Raw genomic sequence first — 22673 nt, forward strand, 5'->3', positions numbered from 1 at the left:
GAAGGGAGCCATTCTTATATGCCTGAAACACAAGAACCAGATGTTTCCTTCGATTCTTAATGAGAGAAGGGCAAATATCAAGCACAGTCTTGCAACAATATGCATTCAGCTCCTATAAAGCATCTGTTTTATGTATCAAAGGGCGTATCCTAAATGGCATAAAAATGAGTCTATATATTAAAATGAAAAGACTGCTGAATTGCATTGAAGTCTTGTTTTCTTTACTTTTAAATTTTGTTTTATGTTCTGTAAAGCAAAGCAAAATTTTATTTCAAAGTCTCTGCATTTAAGATAGTGGTTCAGCTTCATTTATTCAATTCAAACCATGTATGCCATACACCACCTGAGCTGAACTAGAATTTTCTAAAATGGAATCTGTGCAATACATTTGTGTTTGGATTACACAATGAATTCCTGCCCCTAGAACTACAGGCAAACAATTGTTGTACAATGCAGTTTAAGTAGAAGACACCATGACTGGATTTGTTCAAGACTGCCTACTGCAGTGGTGTCAAACTTCATTTAATTGAGGGCTGCATCAATGTTGTATTTGAATTCAGGGGAGCAGTACGTGGCCAGGGGGGCATGGCCAGCTCAACGTCATTCATTGAGGCTCTGTTTTTATCCGTGATGGCCTCCTGCAACCCTCTGCCAGCAAAAACGGAACTCGGGGAGGCCACATGAAACCCTCCTGGGCTCTGTTTTTATCCGTGATGGCCTCCTGCAACCTTCTGTCAATGAAAATGGAGCTTGGGGAGGCCACATGCAGCCCATCTGGGCTCCGTTTTTGGCCACTACGGCCTCCAGCAATCCTCTGCCAGTGAAAACGTCACTCGTGGAAGCCAGATGCGACCCAGCCAGACTGTTTTGGGCCGCGACAGCCTCCAGGAACCCTCTGCCAACAAAAATGAAGCTCGGGGAGGATGCATGCAGCCCTCCCCAGCTCCATTTTCACTGGCAGAGGCACCACAGGCTGGTCCTTTGCTGTTTCCAGGGCTGGATCCGGCCCATGGGCCTTGAGTTTGACACCCCTGGTCTACTGCTTCATCAGTGATGTCCTGCCCTTGAAAGCAACTATTTATTAAAAGCCCAGAATGTTGCAAAATAACACCCCTCTAAACCTGATTTCATCAGACTGAAAAAGAATGCATTCAGACTAGTGTTTGCAATATAAAATGTTGGATTAAAGTTTTTATTGAAATTAGAATGGATTGTGATATCTTAAGTTCATTTATAGAAGACAAGACTGAAGTAAATGACTTTTCTAAAAAAAAAAAAAGTGTACAGAAGATATCAATGAAACCATTTTCAATATTTTTAAAGAGTTCAAAGAAAGAGCTATTGTAATTATTCTTGTTTGACATTATCATGAAAGTCAAAATTGTCCCTGAGGGCTACAGTATCAAGTTTTGATTTGGAGGACAACAGAGGTAAAAGAATGCAAAAAAAGAGATGGATTTAAGCAGACAGCCTTACACATTACTGCCATTTTATTTAACACAGGAATTATATTCCTATTTTAGAAGGAGGGGGAGAAAACTCCATTTAAATCAAGAGAACTTGCACAATTTAAGAGAAATATGTTCAGCTAGAATTTAAAGAAGGAAAATTTGAAATAACAGAACGAGGAAAGTTTTACACAAACTCCTCAAACTCAATATCAAATGTATTACTATTTGATATCATCAAGTACAGTAAGAAGAAGTAATAATGTTATATCGACTTGGATAATCTACTACAGCCAGCAGTATCATAATCATTACAATATTGCCAGAAGTGGTCTCTTACCAGCACGCTGCCATCTGTCCAGCGGAAGTCATTCTCATACATCTTATCATTTAGGCCAATCCACTGATAGTCATGTCCTATGCCTACAGTGAATATATATATATTAGTAACGTTTTACCATTAAAGTGAATTTTCTAAAACTAACACTGAAATGAAATCAGCCTCCTCATGATTTCTGTAAAACTTATTTCTATTGTTTCTTGTAGAGTTTATTCTTTCTTATAAGAGCTGTGAATATTTATAAAAGATATTATTACTAACCATACATTAACTGATCTTCTATTTTTTTTTCCTGTTGACTGCTCTAAACCAAGGGTCTCCAACCTTAGCAACTCTAAGACTTGTGGACTTCAACTCCCAGAATTCCTCAGCCAGCAAAGCTAAGGTTGGAGACCCCTGCTCTAAATGGCAAGATTGTTTCAAAAAGCAATACCTTGAAATGGAAGGTGGCAGCAATTACTTGGGGGAAAAAAGCTTGCTTTGAAATTTGTTATATTTAAACCTCCATCTTCAGCAGATATACATACTCATTAATATTTGCAAACTTGCTTTATTTCTTTGCATATATGTATGATAAAAATTCCTTCTATCAATAAAGCATCCACTAGCACAAATAAAAATGCATGGATATCAAGGTTGATTTGCATGTTCAGTGTTCAGCAAAAAAGCAACCTTTATAATGCTCCTAGTTTTACAATTTATAGTCATTCATTTAGTGACCATTTGAAATTACAGTGGCACTGACAAAAAATGACTTATGATTGGTCATCACATTTATGACCAATGCAGCTACCTCTTGACCAGATTATCAGAATTCAGGTGCTTGGTAATCTGCATGTATTTATGATGGTTGCCAAATCCTAATACGATTGCCAATTGTGATCTTTCCACCTGGCTTCTGACAAGTAAACTCACTAGGAGAAATCTAACAATTGCATGATTTGTTTAACAGCCATAGGATTCACTTAGCAACAAACATGTCCTAAAATTGGGTGTGACTCACTTAATGACCACCTTGCTTAGCAGTAGAAATTCTTGTACCATCTGGTTGCAAGTCAAGGACTACCTATATATCCTAATTAATTTGGTGCTCTACTATGGCATGTACACTGTTCTTTCAAGCATGTATTTTTCTTGCTAACATCAAGCACTTTCCAGGAATATGGATATGCCAACTGGCTTGGCAGAAAATCAGCAATTCATAGCTTCTCAAAAGAGAAGTCAAACTTGATACTGAGAACAAATACATCTTTTTCTTTTAAGAAAATACTTAGATTGAATATCATACCCAAACATTAACCCAGTTAATGGATAGTATTTGTAAACAAAACTTATGTGCTTTAGGTTTTCAAGCAGGATTGCAACTGTTGTAAATCCCAACTATTCGTAACAGGATATAATGAGGTTATTTGGCCTCTCAGGGTCAGTATTTTTAAAGTGTCTGATGATGAAACAGTCTAAGTGGCAAGATCAAATAAACGCTTCATAATGAATTGTGTCACTCTAATTGTATACTATTCTTTTTTTCATGAACAAAATTATTCAGTATTCAGAGTATTATTCAGAGTAAAGAATATTCTCTCCAATACCAGCAAATATTGCAACCTCAGCTATTACAGAGCTGGAAATGAAAAGAACAGATTACCAATCCAGGATAAAATGACTATCTCAGGAATGAAAAAGGATAATGAAAAGGTTAAGTGTCCTATGAGATACTTATTTTACAGTAATTTAGTCCCAAGTTCACTCCAAACAAAAGCACCTACGGTTTACAAACAACTGTTCTTCGTGAGACAAGATGCTGGTTAGATGGGCACCCTGCAGGCGGCATTCTCTCTCAGCTGCATCCCACGTCCTGCGATGGGCAAAGTATTTGTAGCATTGCCCTTGAAATTTATGCCATCCATAATCACAGGTCTCAGTGTCTGCAACAAATGAACATAAAAAATGTATACTGAACATGCATAGTCAATGACCAGAATTGCCCACTAACCATGTGAAATTGAAATAAATCAAACAGAAATATCCAATGACAAGTTCCATCTCAAGAAATATGAAAATGGATAGTAGCACATACTAATTTTGTAAGGCATGTGTGTCATTTATGTGTTTTATTTAACATCAGCGTGTATTATTTGATGCCTGGCTTTCAGCAAGACATAACATGATAGAAAGAAAGAGCATTCTGGAAAAGAAACTTTGATTCTTGCCTGCAAATTAAAAGGTACTTCGTAGGAGATCATTGTGGTCTGGCAAGTCATCTTACCATCTAGCGTTCTTCAACCTGATGCCCTCCAGATGTATTGGAACAATGGCAATTGAAATTCAGTATATATCTGCAGCTCACCAGGTTGAGGAAAACTGGCCTAGAAACTTCAAGTGATATATACAAAAGCATGTGGAGAACAAGATGTTTTTAGACAAGTAACTGCTATTTCTGGAGTCAACACTGTATAAGCTCTCATTTTAGAAGCAGAAAGTTTTCCAGATGGAACAGGAAATGGATTGCCTTTTTAACAGAAGCTGCTGTTGCAATGAAACCTGTAAAAAAGTAGAATTCATGCATAGCTTTTTCCCTTTATATTTTCCAAGTGTGTATCCCTCAATCCTCTGTAGTATAAATTTTTACACAGGTGCAATTTTATTTTGTGTATTATAGTTCAGTACCAATTCCAACAGCAACATTTTAAAATAGGATCAAGCAGCGATTTAAATTTTCATTGTGGGCAAGAACGGAAATAAAATTGCAAATCTTAAAATATTCCACACTTAAATTGTAAACTGCTACTTTAATTCCAATTAAACACTATTTTTTTCCACTAAGCATCATAAAGTATTCTGTCTTGAGCACAGAGGATGGAATTAAATTCTCTGAATCAAATCTAGCATTAAGGCATCTATCATACTACTAGATCAATACCAGAAATGACCACAGAACATATTTTGTGAGAACTTAAAAAAAAAACTGATAAAGCAACAGGCATACAGATGGAAAAATATTAAAATATAGATCTGGCTTGCTTATGTGTGGTTTGTTTAATGAATGCTAATGACTGCATCCTTACAGGACAATTGGAATACTACTATTCTGCTGCCTTATTTTTTTTTTAAAAAGGAAAGTAGCAAGAATGACTCTAAACAACAGAATTGGTTGCCAAGCATGACCAGAAAAGTGTGACTAAAAGTGAAAAAGAAGTGAGCAAAATATGTGGTGAGGTTTTATGTTGTGTAAGGGACACGCAGACCAGCTTTCATTCTTCAGCAAGACACTGAGGAATCAGAAATAAATGTGCAAAAGAAAATCTGTTATGCTATATGGAACTGTTTGTTGGTTTAGGATAAATGTATGGAATAGGGAATAGGTTTTATGTAACTACGTTTTGAAGGTTAATTTTAAATACATTAATATTACTAAATACTAGAAGTAACACATACATGAGAATGGGATATTTATGGAAGGATTCAACACTGCAACAAATAGAACAATGATGTTAAAAATGCTTCTGGTATCCATAAGTGTAAGGTGTGTGTGTGTGTGTGTGTGTGTGTGTGTATACATTTCATATATATATATGGTTATTCGGGTTTTCTCCCGCGTAAAATTGGAAGTATCTAGGCGATGTTTCGATGAAGTCTCATTCATCATCTTCAGGTTTGTGTCTTCGGCTTTGTGCTTCTCAGAGTAATGTGAGCTTGCAGCTGCTTTTTCCTTTTAACTGCTAGTGGGGGTGTGACTTGATTGGTTGGGGGTTTGGCTGTGTTCTGATTGGTTGGGGGGTTGGCTGTGTTCTGATTGGCTGAGGGTGTGTTCTGTTCAGGTGGCGGCTTGGTTGTGCTCAGGTTAGTCTTAGTTGCTGGGGGATTTGAGCTGGTGGGCTGTGATCCTGCTGTTTGGCTTCATGTTCGTGGTTGTGCCACATCTTCATGGTGGGCATCAGTTCGCTTCATGTATGGGCTGGAGGGGTTTGAAGCAGGTAGTGATGCAGCTGCGGTACGGCTTCTGGTCCGTGGTCGTGTCTCATCTTCTGTGTGTGTGTGAGTCTGCTTTCTACGTGGAAGTGTGGTGGTAGCATCTTGTGCGGCCCTCGTGCATGTGGGTCAGGTGTCATTCTTCATGTTGGATACTCGTTTGTTCATGAGGGCGGGTTTCCAAATGGCTGGTAGGCAGGAGGTATCATCTCGTTTATTCATGCTGTGTGGGCATTTTTCTATCTCTATGGCTTCTCTGATTATTTTGTTGTTGAAGCCGAAACCAATGTCCTTTCGAAAGGATTCAACTTTGCTGTCTCTCCCAAACACATCCCCATATAAACCATCATATGCGGAGTTGAAACCAGCCTGACCAAAACCAACCCTGATGATGCTAATAGAATCAGACTCAAAATCACCAACATCCTCTGCACTAGCAAACCACCCAAAAGCAACTTATCCAAAGAAGAACAAACTGCACTACTTAACCTGAAAGAAGACACCAGCATAATAATCCTACCAGCAGACAAGGGCAACGCAACAGTGGTTATGAACACATCTGACTACCAAACCAAGTTAACCAACCTATTCCAAGACCCCACATACAAACCCCTAAACACAGACCCCACCACCTACCTAGAAAAAAACCACCAGATCAAAAATAAAAGCCTCCCCCATCAGCGAAGAAATCCAGCAAAGAATCATACCCAGAGAGAAATCATCCAGATGCCCTAAGCTTTATGGGCTCCCCAAGATACACAAAGAAGGAACCCCACTTAGACCAATAGTCAGCTCCATAGGCTCACCTCTACAAAACCTAGCCAAATTTCTCACCAAACAACTACAACCCTATGCAGAATCCATCAACTCACATGTAAGAAACTCATTCCAGTTCATCGTGATCATAAAGAAACAAAACTTACAACCCAGCGACCTACTAGTGAGCTTCGATGTCATATCCCTCTTCACCCAAGTGCCAATAAAAGAAGCCTTGACAGCCACCCAAAACAAATACAACCCCCCCCGCAAGCACATCCTAGATCTGACCAACCACTGCCTATCCAATACATATTTCACCTACAATGGACAAAAATACAAACAAATAGAAGGAGCACCCATGGGGTCACCCCTCTCACCTGTCATCGCAAACCTCTACATGGAACACTTTGAAACACAAGCTCTAGAAAAATATGATCACAAACCCAAACTCTGGCTCAGATACGTAGATGACACCTTCATAATCTGGCCACACGGGAAAGAAAAACTGAACAACTTCCTCACACACCTCAACAGCCTACACCCCAAAATACAATTCACCATGGAAACAGAAGCTAACAATCAACTTCCCTTCCTAGATGTCTTAGTATACAAAAAATCCAATGGCTCCCTAGGACACACCATCTACCAGAAGAAAACACATACAAACCGCTATCTACACACACTTTCACACCACCACCCAGCACAGATCAATTCCGTAGCTGAGACACTGATCTCCAGAACAAAATGCTTAGCCGACGAACAACACCTAAAAACCGAACTACACACTCTCACTAACATACTAACAGCCAATGGATTCCAAAGAAAGATTACCCACCTAATCCAAAAAGATACCCCAACCAAAATCCAAGACAGAGAACAAGAGAATAGCAAAGCCCTCCTCACATACATAAAAGGCACTACAGACAAAATCAGCAAGATCCTCCAAAAACACAACATTAAAACAGCATTCTGCACAAACAGAAAAATATCCACCATCCTAAGAAACCCTAAAGACAAAATCAAGTTAGAAAACCGAGGAGTATACGAAATCCCTTGCACCGCCTGTCCCACCACACACATTGGACAAACCAACAGAAGAATAAGTACACGCATTGAAGAACACAAGAACTCAATCAAAAAAGAAGAACTGACCTCTTCCCTGGTCCAACACCTCAAAGCCACAGGACATGAGATTGACTTTAAAAATGCCAGAACTATTGCCAAAACCGAACACTTCAACAACAGAATAATCAGAGAAGCCATAGAGATAGAAAAACGCCCACACAGCATGAATAAACAAGATGATACTTCTCGCCTACCAGCCATTTGGAAACCCGCCCTCATTAACAAACGAGTACCTAACATGAAGAATGACACCAGACCCACACCCACGAGACTTAACTCAAGATTTAAATAATAACATTTTTTCAAGCCTTTGTGGTTCCCCCATGATGACATCGCAACCCCCATTGTTCTCAAGATTATACCATTGTTCTCAAGATTATAATGACTCGCACTATCACTTAATGACTGCAACTATGACAGCCACAATTGTAATCATTGAGCAAAGAAGTCATGTAGCAACTGACTTAATGGCCATTTTTCTCAACAGCCAAGATTCTGGGCTCAATAATGGTCATAACTGGATTGCCATATATACCATGCAGGCTTTAAAAATTGTTCTTTTGTTTTAAATAGTAAGGAAGTGTCAGCCTAGGTATTCTGGAACTTTAAAAATTACTACACACACTAGTGTATAGATATTTCAAGTGGAGATACCTTGCTGATCATGAACAGTTAAATAGTGTTGAATCTGGTTAGTACTTGGATAGAACAGAACTAACAGAAATTATAAGGACTACACACCAGCCTGAAAAGTTAAAAATCATCACAGGAAAAACATTGGTAAAATTTCTTCTTTATCTTCCCTCTCTCTTTGCCATAGGCAAACAAATAAACATGAATACCTCCGTGAAGTCACTGGGAGTTGAGCTTGACTTTGTGGAGGTGGTTTTCACTTCAGGCATTTAAAATTAAGAGGTGCAGTATAAGAAGTCAAGTTCTTCTTTATATATTTATGATGTTTTAAAAATGTTTCACTAAACCTCGAAGTTATTCCAATGCAGAGGTTCATTATTTTTTTTGGAAGTTGAGTACAGTATAAACATCTTTACACAGAAAGCAAATTTTATACCTGCAGCATGATTAAATGGCTTTGAGAATTGGATTGCAGTAGAATGGCAGAGAGAATAGTTGTTCTAACAGAGCTATTAGAGAAATGAAGCAGCTGTAACCATTGTAGCATTTATTCAACAAAACTTAAGCAGCAGCCAAAAACCATAGCAAAGTTTATTTCAATAACTATCAATATCAGAGTTTAGATGTAGAATAAGAAAACATGAGTTATTAAGAATATGAATGATCTCAAGATCTTGTAGCTCCTTTAAGAATCAGCATGGCTATTCCCCAACTTTCAAAATTAAACCTACAGGCAGATACAGTGCTTGCAAATATTTCAAAAGGTAACTCCTTAAATAAAAAGTTTTGCTTTTTAAATGAACAACAGAACAAAAAAATGAAATGAAATAGATTATGCTTAGCTACACTGGAAGATTTTTCTTGCAATTACATCTGTGTAGTTGAACATACGGAGTATAGTTGAACACATGGTTTCAGCTCCATATCTGCATTCAACAAACACTATAAACTACGGTAAGTCAAATTTTCGTAGATTTCCAGGAAAAAGTGAGTCATACAGACAAAATCAAACTACAGAAGATAAGTGAAAAGAATGAAAAGAGAGAGAAAGAGACAGAGAGATTCTAAATTAAACTACATTTTCTGTTCTGGTTTAAAAATTCTTGAATAATTATACAGGGCATACTGCTTTTCTTCAGAGTATGAAGTTACTTTTTCCAAAAACAATTATCTAAAGTCAAGCCCATACATTTAAGCAGTAAAGAAGTAATAGTTGTAAACCAGATTATATGTTCCTTCATTTCTTGTACAATTGGGAAACTTAGTGACATTGTCATTCTTGCCCTGGAGTTCTTGCTAGTTTTCACGTTACAACAATTACACACAATGGAAGCAAGCACATGCAGAATAAACACATTTATCCAAGTGTCTACTATGCCTTTATTGGTAACATCTTTCTCTTTTTATGCCTTTTTATGCCTACTAGGGAAGGGCAAAATTTTAACAGAAGTTCAATCCCTTGACAGAATACTCTTAAAATTTTCCTAACACAAATAAGAAATAAATAAATAATAAAACTACTATTGGTGCTTCAATATCTCTCCTGGAAACAGAACGCAGTGCCTGCTAAGAAGCTGGAGCTCCCACAATGCACTGCAGCCATCTTTCTCTGTGGAGCTTACTACATAAAAAGCCATAGTCATTCTAACACTTTTAAAAGGATTTAAGTAAAGCTACTACAGATACCACGCCCAATAGCTATAATTACTGTACTGCCAGCATTGGGACAATGTCATTTTTAGAATTAGCTGCTGAAGAAAAAGAGGAAAATATTGGTGTGTATATCCCGCCTGAGAGTTTCAATGATCCACAGGCTGATCACTGAGGGATCACAAGTGTGAGCAGCAACTCTGGACAGGCCTCTGATCTGATTGAATAATACTCTCAGCATGTTTTTAAGATAAAAGACAATTGTTATTTCAGTGAGGTGATTTAACATATGTCAATAGCATCAGCTACAAATGTCATTCTGGCACAAGGGATCTATTCAGATTTTGCCACATGGCACTATTGGAAGCATTAATGACTGGAGATAATGGAAAATGTGACACAATCCACATTAAAAAGGCACATTGGGTAAAACTAATATAAGCATCAGCAAATATTTCAAAAATACCTATTGCATAGTCACTGACACCAAGGAGTAACTAAATACTTAAAAGATGAATTGGGATTGAATTTGGACAAACAAAAATTGCCAAATAATATTACAAATTGGAACCCAAACAGGTTTAGGCACCACCAACTACTAATCATGAAGTTTACTGTCATGAATATACTCTACTAATACAATCATAATTCCTTCTACTAACTTATCCATGGATTTGGTCAGCTTCTATACCATGTTACCACCTACTTGTAAAATTTGATACTTTGCGTATTTGTCAAATCTGGCAACCATGTATGGAATTCAATTCCCAAAGATAACTTAAAGGTACCAAGTTTAAGAAACATTGTTCTAAGTGATAGGGACTAAATACATAATTCTATTTCTTTTTACACTTAACACACCACTTTGTTGTATGGAAAGGACAACTTGTTGGGGGTCATGATCCAGAAGATATAAGCAGGACTGCGATTTTAATTAAAGTTGTGGTTGCAAGGGTTTTCTGGAGTCTATAAAACTAGTCTTAAACCTATTTTTGAGATTATACTGTTTAGTGTTTTTCATTTCAGAATTATAGAAAAATGTTACTGTAAATTTGAAGGCACAGCAATATAATCTGGAGGCCTGATTGGCCAAGTGTGAATATACAGAATCCAGTGTTATTCATACTTAATATCCAATATTGCTTACTGCAATTGATGGGAAAAGTAAGTTTTGAAAAATACAAAAAGTTGCAGAGTGTGAAATTACTTTGGGTCAGTTCTTTCCAATAGGGAAATGATTAAGGTGCTTTAATTAAGGTGCTTTACATAGCATGAATTCTCCAGAACATAGCAGTTCAAGTTGCAAAACAAAAAACAGTCATTCATTGTGCCTTTTCTCTAAAACAAGGTTATATGTTCCGCCCTTTTTATTTTAGGTAATATATTAGGGTGAATGACATGACATGGGACTGTTTGGTAAACAATGTATGCTTAAATTCTTTTACGGAATGGAAAGGTTTGTACTAGATGTCATCCAGATCTTCCAACCCACAGAGGAAAAACTAGATGAAAGAAATTATCCTAATATGGATTGCATAAAGATACTTTCTAGATAACAAACAAGGAAATATGCTCACTAAGTATCTCACTTGAATCCCTCAGTCAGTCATTATGAATGAAATCCTTCACCATCTAGTAGAACTCAGACATTCCTAAAATACATCCTCTTAGACCAGAGGTGTCAAACTCGCATTATCATGGCAGTATCACGTCTCGTGTCAGGACTTTTTTTTCCCTTTACTAAACTGGACAGGGACATGGCCAGCACGTGACATATCTGGGCCGCTGGCCACGAGTTTGACAGCCCTGTCTTGGACAAAAATCTCAACCCACATCTACACAAGAGGTAGTTCCATGCTCTGAATCACAACAAAGACAGATTACCTAATTCATCTATTTCTGCTAGTTAGGAAAAGTAATTTTCAACATTTTGCCTCAGCCTCAGATTTAAGCAGAATTTACAGGAAAGATAACTGTATTCCAGGAGTCATCCAGTTTCTAGAGAAATGGGAAAACATTACCTAAGATTTGTGCTAAGTTTGATTTCTAGGATTGCTAGTCAATGTTTTCTCATCTCCAGCATCTTTTATCTTATATAAGCTTAGCCATTGTATGAGGGTTGGGTTTTTTTTGTGTGCCAAGTTTTTTTGTGTCCAACTTGGAATCTATTTATATCAGAGCTGCTTGTGATCTGTCTCATCTTTATCTTTCCTTGTATATTTTTCCATTGGCTGTTCTAAGATGCTTTCTATGATTTTTTTAAAATGGTCTATCCAGTTGAGCCTGATTCTGGGCGACTCGAAAACAAAACTATGTAGTTTTCTTGGCAGCATTTTCCAAAGTGACCTGCCAGCACCTTCTTCATAAGGCTAAAGACAGCAACTAGCTTTCATGTCTAAGGCAGTAATCGAACTCATAGATTCCTGTGTTCTAAATCAGCATGTTAACCACCACACCAAACTGGCTTTTGTCTATAATTTTAGAAGCTCTATATTTTTAGTTCCTCACCGCAGAATGTCTTGCATGTGACTATTTAAACATATATTTTTACCTTCTTTCTCTTCAGTTTTATTCTAGAACAAAGCTTGATTCTATGTGTATCTTATGACACTGACTTGATTCCTAAAGTAGAGGGGGGAGGCTGATCTCCCTAATCATGCACCTAAATTCCCCAGGCCAAACTTTCAACTGTATGACACTGTAGTCATAAAGTAGAATTTAAAGGTATAAATGATTTGAAAACTTTTTTGGATTTATTAGGAGATGTATTTTCAAATTAACTGCTAAAAAAAGCATTTGACAACTTATGGTCTTTTGTTAAAGACCCGAATTCTGAATTATTTCCATTATTAATGAGACTATTAAAATTAATTGCAATGAATTTTGCCTTAGGTTTAAAAAATAATGCATCAGAAAAGTACTTTCAACCTCATGGATTTTTTTCTCCCCAAAAGCACTTTTAAATTCACAGCCTTTCACCTAGTAGGCTTAGGATAAAAAGACAAGTCTGGAACCTGCCAGCATTTATGAAATTATATATTTTGTTCATGAGAATAAATCCAGTCAGTGAGATTCGAAACATAAGAAACCATTTCTCTACATCTGCTGTTATGAGCTAAGGAATACAACTTACAGAAGAAGAATTTTCACTCCCTTCTGTTTTTTTGGAACTTTCTTTATTACCTTTGGACAGGACTTCAACCTACGCTGAGAAACATGTATTTATTCTTAATGCCATTTTGCCAAAAGTAAATCAAAGAGATATTTCTTACAATTGGAGGAGTTCAGATTTAGAAGGAAAAGAAACACTGTATTAGCTCAGAAATGTTTTTGCTTTGTTCAGGATTCAGTTCAGTGATAAATTTGCAGAGCAGAACTATTATACTATGTGTACTAGTATAGAAACATCACACAGTACAACACTATCAAAATTTCACAAAGACTCTTATTAACATCTTCTGAAAATTTAACATGGCATTTGGGTCAAAAAGGCATGATTATTTTGATCATCCTTCTTATGTTTAACTTTATATCAACATCCTGAAAAAATTCCCCAAAGATACAAATGGCAGGTCTCATTAGGACTTATAACTGTTCTTAACAAAATACAGTATCTTACAGCATTTAGTTTGGTGAGTTTTTATAGCTCATTAAAATGCTGTAACTAAATTACTCTCTTCTCCAATTATCAGCAACAAAAAAGCTTAAAAAGAAAAAGAAAAAAATAAATTCTATATAAAGGATGAGTCACTTTTATTTATCCTGTTGTATGGAGGTATGAAATCTGATTCAACAAAGGCAGTATTAAATGTGTAGAATAAATAATATAATACACAAAGAAATAACATGTATTCATCCCATCCCTTTTTGCCAGCTTTTATAGATTATTTCAAAAGTAGAATTGAGTTAACTACACATTTCAAACTGGTCTCTCACCTTTTTCACAAAGTGCTCCAACATAGCTTGGAAGACAAAGACAAGTAAATGTACTGACACCATCAATGCATGTGGCACCATTTCTGCAAGGACTGGGTTGACATTCATCTATATCTATTCAAGAAAATTACAAACAAAATAATGTTTTACAACAACTATTCTCACTTGCACATTTGTGTGTGTGTGTGTGTGTATTATATCAAGTAGAAGAATTTATTAATGAATTTCAGGCATCCCAATATATATATACTTAACATTTTTTCCAATATTTGAATATGCTTCCCACACAGAGAACATTTCTAAATGCAGCACATCAACCTGCCCTTGTTAAAAATCATCCTAGATCTCTACCCTGCACCTTCAGTTTACCTGTCACTACTTGAACTGGTGGGGTGGGGTGGGAATATATTGCAGCAATTCCTTTTTCAAAAAGAAAATCTAGGTAATTATTGCTGCCAAGTGTCCAACTTGTTCTAACCTGTCAACATGAAACACTGAACTTCTGTACCTCTTAATGACTGTAGGCATTATCAACATGCTGTTTATTTTTTCTTTATCTTGCTGCACATTCAAAATAAATAATGTATGAAGTAATATGTTACAATTCTTCAAAAAATAGACATTCAGGTTGTATGGAATAATTAAATAACAGGAAGTAAGCTTCAAGCCCCATCAGTATAAGGAAATTTATTATTACTAAAATTGCTTCATGCCTTTGGCTGAACAAACCCAGCAAACAAAAAGACCCTTTCTTTCATTAATTTAATAAGCTTCTCATGTCTTCAAAGTCTTTAATAATTTTATTAAATAAGGATGACATAGAATATTTCTAATTAGATAAGGGAAGGTATGAGCAATTTTTGAAATATCCTTCCTCTTCTGGTACCCTTTAAATATATTCGATTAAAAATTCAGAATGTCTACCTAGCATGTATTCCAACATACATGCAGGGCACCAGCTGGAGAAGATTATTTTTAAAAAAAAATAATAAATTTTTTCTTCCTGTTTCCAAGGCTCTGATAAACTGATGCTACGTCTGGAAGCAAATTGGGTGCAGCTATTAATGGACACGTACATTTGAAATAGGTCAGTATTTTTTCCTTATAGCACCCATTTATCAAAACCAGATATTAATATTATAGTTTACTTCTCTATTATTTACATCTGGTATAGTCTTTTATTTATTGAAGGAAAAAAGAAAACAGCCACATACAGATAAAATGTCTTATCAGTATTCTCTGAACTTTAATGTTTGTTACTGAATTTCTTCTGCATATTAAAAAACAATTAGACAGCCAAAAATAGCAAAGCATTTGTTTCTTACCTACTTCACACCGATCACCACTGAAACCTGGCATACAAGTGCAGATATAGAAAGAGTCACGTGGGTAACAAGTGCCCCCATGCAAGCATGGATTGCTTTTACATAGATCTTGGCCTGTAAAAACGAGTTCATTGAAAATAGCTGCATTTTTAAAAAAACACACACATTTGTTTGGGTCAGTTCTTTCTATGCAGAAAGCTTTTCTAAATTTATCCCAAGTGCCACAATCTGCTACATTAACAGATTAAACACTATAAACATGCAAGCAAATATAATTAATTAAGCACAGCCTGTCGCAGTAACAATAAATCATGCTTTCATAATAGAAATAAAACTACATTAGGAAAAATTATTTTCTACAATATTTTGTTTACTTCAATGATGCTTTGTTTTGATTTTGGCAGTCTTAATATTTTGTTGAGGATTTAGCTGATATGATATGATAATTAATTATAGCCAAAATAGTTAAAACATGTACACAGTGAATGAAAAAGGTATTATCTGAACGAAGTTAGTTTATGTGAAATGACTGGGTAGACAGAACGACAATTCTTATAGCATACATTTTGTATGTTATCTTCTCAGTGACTTGCGACCTTGGATAAACACAACCTTTTATTCACACTATATTTAACCAATTTATAAGACATTCTATTAAAAAAAATATCACCCAGAAGTCAAATAACTTTTTGAACATATTGTCTTGTCAAATAAAAAACTTAATAATAAAACTAAGGTATAATTCAGGTTGCTTTTGTATTTTTAAGTGAAGGTTACATATACGTAAAACTATCACTTATTACTAGAATGACTCCCACATATTAAGTAATTATGTGAATCTGTTGTGTCCAAAAGTAGTACATCAGGCCCAAATTGCATGTTTTTAAATATAACTACTGAACAGATATTCTATGCCTTGACTACTTATTTTGTGCAAAACCTTCAATAGAAAACTATGAGAAATCTTCTCAATTCCTTACCATTGGGAAAAACAATTTAAGTTAAATATGATGGATGACCAGATAAAAAGCAAAATAAATAAATAAATAAATTTCACATACTTTAAATGTCTTACATAGCTAGCTATGCAATTTATGAATCCCTTATCTGTATGAATCCCTTATCCATAGTAATACTGATTTCACATCTTGAATCACACTGCACGTAAGGACAATGGAAAATAATAAAATTAGTGCAAATTCCAGGGAAGAGAAAGCAGACCAGGGAGAACTGGTATTTAGTCTGCTATCTGGTATAAATAACTTTCATTTCAAGATCTGAATATAAAAGTGAATAATTATTTCCCTTTCATATTTAGCCACATATAGATTGCTGCATCTCTCAATATCATTACAATTCAGTGAATTCCAAAAGTCTGCTAACATTATTGTATTAGTAATAATTTTTCTATTCCAAAATATTGACAAATATTTCACATTTAAATCATGCAATATCTTTTTTTTCCTTCATGCAACTAGTTCTGATTTTGGGGGGGGTACACATTTCAATGCACAAATGTACCAGGTGAACTAGACAACTAGTTTTAGCTATCGTAATAGAAACTGCTGTCACCATTCCAATGATCATCCAGTTCACATACTACAGTTGTTCATATAATGTGTGACATATATTATCTTCAGAGTTTATCTTCAGGCAAGCACTTTCTGATCAATGACAAAAACAAATAACTGTGGCAGAGAAAAGGATGCACTTAAACAGCTTCTCCCTTACCTGGGATCTGAATTGCTGAGCCTTCCACTGAACCTTCACCTGGACCAATCAGGAAATCTGATCCATTGGTAACATCCAGAAGTAAAAATGGTGGAGTTACAAGTTCATTTGCATTTACATCCTTTGTATTTATTGTTTGTTTGTTATAATCAGAAATGCTTTCAGGACCTGAATGTTCATTTACAAGGCTAGAAGAAATAGTTGTTGACTCTGGTTGGGCTGTTTGAAATTTCACAATTTTATCTGCAGATGGTGGCGGTGAGATTGGCCAAACACTGGCTTCCCCATCAGCACCAAAAACTCCACCTGTTTTACTCTCATGTGGAATTGAAGAAGGTATGCTTTGTATCCATAACAAACTTCCATCAGCACTATTTCCATCTAATTGATTTAGCTCTTTTACCTTCTCAGGAGTTTCTTCTTCTAATAGGTCTCCAGTGTCAGAATGAGAAAAGCTTGATGGTATCACATCTTTTGAAAGAAATTCTTCAAAAACAGTTGTTTTTTCTGTAGCATCTTTTGGCATTTCTTTTGTTTCCTGTACATGCCCATCAGATGTAGTTATACTTTCAAGGAAACTGTTCTCCAGTTCCACATCAGGAAATGCTGTATTATTGGACAAATCTTTCAAAGCAGGTTTGTAAGTTACTGCTGTGTCAGCACTAACTTCTCTAAAAGTTTCTGGTGCTGGCAAACCATGTTTGCTAGAATCAGTTGATGATGAAGTACTTTGCATGAATTCTTCTGTGTGTTCTGAAACATCATTGAGTAAATGCACAGTCACAGGCAGTTCGGGTGTTTGTGTTGTGAGAAGCAAGTTCTTCATAACTGTTTCTATTGATTTTGTCAATTCAGTTTTCATTCCTTCATACACCTTGTAGCTCATTTCTTTAGATTTTGTTAGATTTTGTGAAACAAGCTGATTTGAAGCAGTACTTTCTTTGGGTTGGTGTGTGGTCAAAGTTTGCCCTGTTTTTGGAGGCATGTATGCTAGAGTTGAAGGAAGAACCACAGGTTTCTGTTTATCTATCTGAACTTGTCCCTCTCCTGACATTGTGGAAATTTCACTTTCATCAGCTACTACTTGATTGTCTGACAGTGTTGGTTGTTCAGGTTGTATCATTCCTTCTGATTCTGTATGTTCTATGACATATCTTACGTCAGTGGTATTTTCATTAGAACTAATTGGAGATATGGTAGAACTGACAAGAAGAGGTAGTGTTGGAAGCAGAATGGATGTTTTAAGTGAGTCATGAGAAATTGCAGTTTCTGTTGTGAAAAACGCATTATCTCCTGAACCCACCTCTGATGTTGGGTTATGATCAGATAAGATAGATTCACTGTGTATGAACTTACTACCTACAGAACTTCCTTGGTTACCTGTAACTTTATCATCAATTAACATTTCAGGTGTTGTATTTTGAATGTTCACTGCTGATGTATAAATATTATAAGTTGAGTGTCTTCCAGGCCTTTCAGTTGTATGATCTATAATGTCTTCAATATTTGCATTTAATTTCAAATTATCAACATCAATAATTGTTGTTTTATCAGGTATTACTCCATGCCCTGTTCCAATAATATCAATGAAGCTAGAAATATCCTCAGAATAATTTCTTTTGAAACCAGCTACAGGGATAAGATCTTCATAGTCTTTTATGTTGTTTGTGGAACTCTCATATGAAAAGCTTTCTGAGATGTCAGTATCAGATGTTGTTGTCTTGTCATGCTTCTCTGTGTGAGCATGTGGTCCTTTCTGGGATCCATCCACTCTGGCACCTGTGTTCTCAATGTCTGAATAATGAGGAGGACGAGTTAGAAGTGGTAGTTCCCAGTTTGGCAACTGGGTAAATGATTCAGATTTCTTCTCTATTATGTCTTGCCAACCAGATCCTTCCCCAGAACCATCATGGTTTCCAACACTCAACACTTTAGATAATAAAGTGGTTTGTGGTGTTTCTATTGTTCCAGTAGTAGGGGGTTCAATAAATAATTTTGAAGCAGGAGTTTTATTTTCATGCTTTACAAACATCCAGGCTTGCCCTTGAGAAGTTCCATCTGTTGCAGCTAGTACATTTTGTTCTCCCTGGTAAGACTTATCTTTATTTTGATCATCTTCAGAAATGAACCAATTTATAGTAGATGTCTCAGAATGTACAATAGATACCACAGGAAAGGTTTCATCACTGGCTGAAGACAAATTGTCTTCTAGCATCGGTGGATATTTAAATGCATATTTGGAATCATCAGTATGCCTCTCAAATTCTTCATGTTTTTCCTCTGAAGAAAGTTCTTCTGAACTTTTAGGATGAAGTGTGTCAAGTTTTAATGCATTAGAACTTTCTTTTAATGTAGCAGAATTCCTAGGTGCAGTAGTATGAACCATAAAAAATTCATTTTCAGAGCCTTGTTTTGACAAAAATGGAACATTAATTGCTGTGGTTATTGTTCTATACATTGTAGATGGGGATGGAAGTGTGTGACTGTCTTTGGCCGGATTAGTCTTTTCTTCCAACCATTCTTCTTTGTCTGCATTTATTAATAAAGTGCTTGCAGTTTTATCATATGAAGGGGGATATTTCTGTAAAGATTCAGTGACATAATTAATATCAAATTGTAGTTCTTTTTCATGTGGATTAAATTTAAGAGTACCAGAAATTTCTGACTGTTGTGTTACAGATTCTGTTTCTATATTTTTTCTTTTTTCTTCATAATACATTTCTGTCTCCAAATGGGGGGTTTTATCAGAAGCTCTTGTTTTTAATACATTTGGCATTTCCTGTTCCATTTTTGATTCATTAACAAACTCTCCTGTAATGCTTTGGTTCACTAATGTTACTATAGTGGTATTACTTATGTTTAATGTTGTAACTAGTGGATGCTGAAATACCATGCTAGGTTCTTCACTTTCATTTTTTATTGGATTTTTAGATCCTTCTACCAAAAATTCAGATGAAACTGGTTTTTTTATAGAAGAGTATGTTATAGAATCTACGTCTCCAGAACCTGGTTCACTCAATTGTAATTTACTATTAATTTCTTTTTCTGTGGGAGTATAATTTCCCAGCATCATACTACTTGTGTCATTAACTGATTCTTCTCCAGAGCCTATATCCATAAGATCAATTGTTTTGGCAAAGACAGTTGGAGAAATGTTTCTTATATCTTCCAGCTGAAGAGATTGCATTCTTTCATTTACTATGAATTCAGAACTTCCTTTCTGCAGAGTTATGTTATTTGTCACTACTACGGAATACTCCACAGTACTGCTGGAATGTTGTGCAGTTCTATCAGTTTCTCTTAATTCTGGTATTAACTTCATTCCTACCCTGATGTCAGGAGAAATGTTTGTCATCGTAGATGTTTCAAACAAATTTGTTTGCTCCTGTATTGTTATAGTTGTTATCACTTCTTCATTTGTCTCCACAACAGACTTGTCACTAAATGGCAATAGCACCTTTGCCTCTGATTTATCTGATGCTCTTTGGCTGTAAGTTTCATTTTTTGATACTTGACTTTCTATTCCAGTGTCTGTAGCCTCCCCATACAATTCAGCATCCAACACATCCATTGTATGATTAGTATGGATTGCATGATTCAATGGTGATTCACTTGAAGTACTATCTATTTCTTTTCCTTTACTGCTTTCATATTTAGACCTCACTGGAAATGAAGTCTGTGTAGTGGTTTGAGTCATACTATCAATTCCTCCAAAACCTCCATCTAGAAATTGGGAGTCAATACTTACCACTTGGCTGGTAGGACCCCCCAAAAGTATTTCTCTATTAGGTTTCTTCCAAAATTCTCCGTCACCAGATTCTTCATAAATGGACAATCTATTTTCTGTGATTTCTTTGGTTTTGAGAGGAGAGATTGTTTGGGTGACGGCTATGGATCCTTCACTCACAACTCTGATGTGATCACTTAAGTATTCATTGTTATTGAACAAGTTTTCTGTGTTGACAGTGGTTGAATTCTCCATATTTAAAGACATAGAGCTTGTACTGTCTTCCTCATCCTCCTCCATATTAATTTGATTTTTAGTAGTGCTAAAAATTATTTCAGTAACAGAGTCAGTACTAAAAGGTTCCGCAATACTATGTTCAGCAATAAACATGGTCTCTTTATACAAAGAAGCAGGAGATTGTGAAGCAGAAGGCATAGGTTTAGGTGGAATAGGATTTCCATCATCTGAGAAAATTTCCTGACTAGGATGTTTTTGTCTTCCTGGTTTTATTAATGCACTAGTTGATTTATAACCATCTTCTTTAACAGCTCCAGACCCTTCTGGTATATTCAACAAATTAGTACTGGAGGTGGTTGTCAATAAATTTATGTAAGAATTAAGTATATTATGTCCAATTATTGTATTATAATTTCCTTGCAGAACAGAAGTGTCATGTTGAGCTCCAGTGTCTAAGGATACAGTGGTAGAATGAGGTAACCAACCTTGAGTAGAAGCTGTTAGAATTAACTGTTCAGAGTCTTCTTTTAGCTCTATGTTTGTTGTGTGGGGAGAAGCAGAACCTATTGATTCAGGCTGGGCAGTTAAATCTTCTAAGTGTTCTGTTTCAGACTGTATCGATTTCTCATTATTGTCTGATAAGGACTGGCCATGGAGATATATTATCTCATGATCTTTATGTGTAGTTTCTGAGTCTCCACTAAAGACTTCTTCCATCATATCATATTTTTCTATTAGCTTTTGTGAAGCAGCAGGATCTTGAGTTGATTCATTTGGCTGTATTGTTGCCAAGAACTCATTATCAGACACCATGTTAGTTTCATTGATATGCAAAAAATTTACATTTTTGGAATGTGCTAAAATTTGATCACTTCTTGCTTCTTCAGCTTTTATATCTTTAGGTGCAGTGGTCACTTGCTGCTTTCCATTAATAAACTGCAATGGTGGAGGAGTTGTGATAGCAGTAGTATTCTCACAGTCAACTTCTTCACTATCATCTTCCTCCAGTTGATATATTTCAGGATAGAAAGGGTCAACAATTATGATATCTTCAGAAACATCCTCAGGACTTGCTGTACAGGGTTCATCAGTGGTTGATTCACCATCTAGTGGGGGTTCATCTAGTTCACGAAGGATGTGGTAATCAAGTATATCCCAAAGTCCAGGCAATGAATCTGTAAAACAAAGAGCCTTTAATAATAATTTTAGCATTTCAATTTGTCATAGGTAGTAATTAATATCATATAAACAACACTATGAAATGCATTAAAAGGAAAAATGTAACAAATATTCCACGTCCATTCAAAAAATTTTTGGCATTAGGAAAGATCCATTACTACCATTTAAGTTTTCACTGATATTTGTGTTCAGAAAGACACACCACTGAGCACCTCTAGGCCTTGCAAACACTACCAACTGCAATGCTGCCATTGTATTTTAAATTCAGTTCTCTATCAGTTGTGCAGACCTAGCCTAAACATTAATAGAGGGTAATAAAAACTTCTGTTTTAAGTAGAAGATAAAACATTTCAGTAGGTATCAAAGAGCTATCTACATCAAGTTGGCATTCATTTTTTTTTTAGTCTTTATAATACTGAATTGATAAAAAGACAATTTGCACAAATCAACTTTTCTGGGGTAACATTCCCTCTAACTTGCAACCATGTTTTCATTCATAATATTCAAACAATTCTTCTTCACAGCTTCCTTATAAAGAAATGTTGATATAAACAGGCATGATTATAGTATCACCCTGGGGACTTTTCACTCTGGAGTTTGCACATTAAAAAAAA

General features: G+C 35.8%; 1 protein-coding gene across 3 annotated transcripts in view; it reads right to left on the reverse strand.

The window, feature by feature from the left end:
- Positions 1-22673, reverse strand: part of VCAN (versican) — a 100879-nt gene that overhangs the window by 21880 nt on the left and 56326 nt on the right. For all 3 annotated transcript variants that reach the window (XM_026672067.2, XM_026672092.2, XM_026672084.2), the window contains 5 exons: positions 16917-22055; positions 15186-15299; positions 13861-13974; positions 3555-3713; positions 1789-1871 (listed from right to left, as the gene is read on the reverse strand). In XM_026672067.2, the coding sequence (XP_026527852.2) occupies positions 1789-1871; positions 3555-3713; positions 13861-13974; positions 15186-15299; positions 16917-22055 (5609 nt within the window). The remainder of the gene's footprint in view (positions 1-1788; positions 1872-3554; positions 3714-13860; positions 13975-15185; positions 15300-16916; positions 22056-22673) is intronic.

This window comes from Notechis scutatus, chromosome 2 (genome assembly GCF_049901735.1).
Source record: "Notechis scutatus isolate UNSWTSFEM ecotype Mainland chromosome 2, rNotScu1.2, whole genome shotgun sequence".
Taxonomy (NCBI): domain Eukaryota; kingdom Metazoa; phylum Chordata; class Lepidosauria; order Squamata; family Elapidae; genus Notechis; species Notechis scutatus.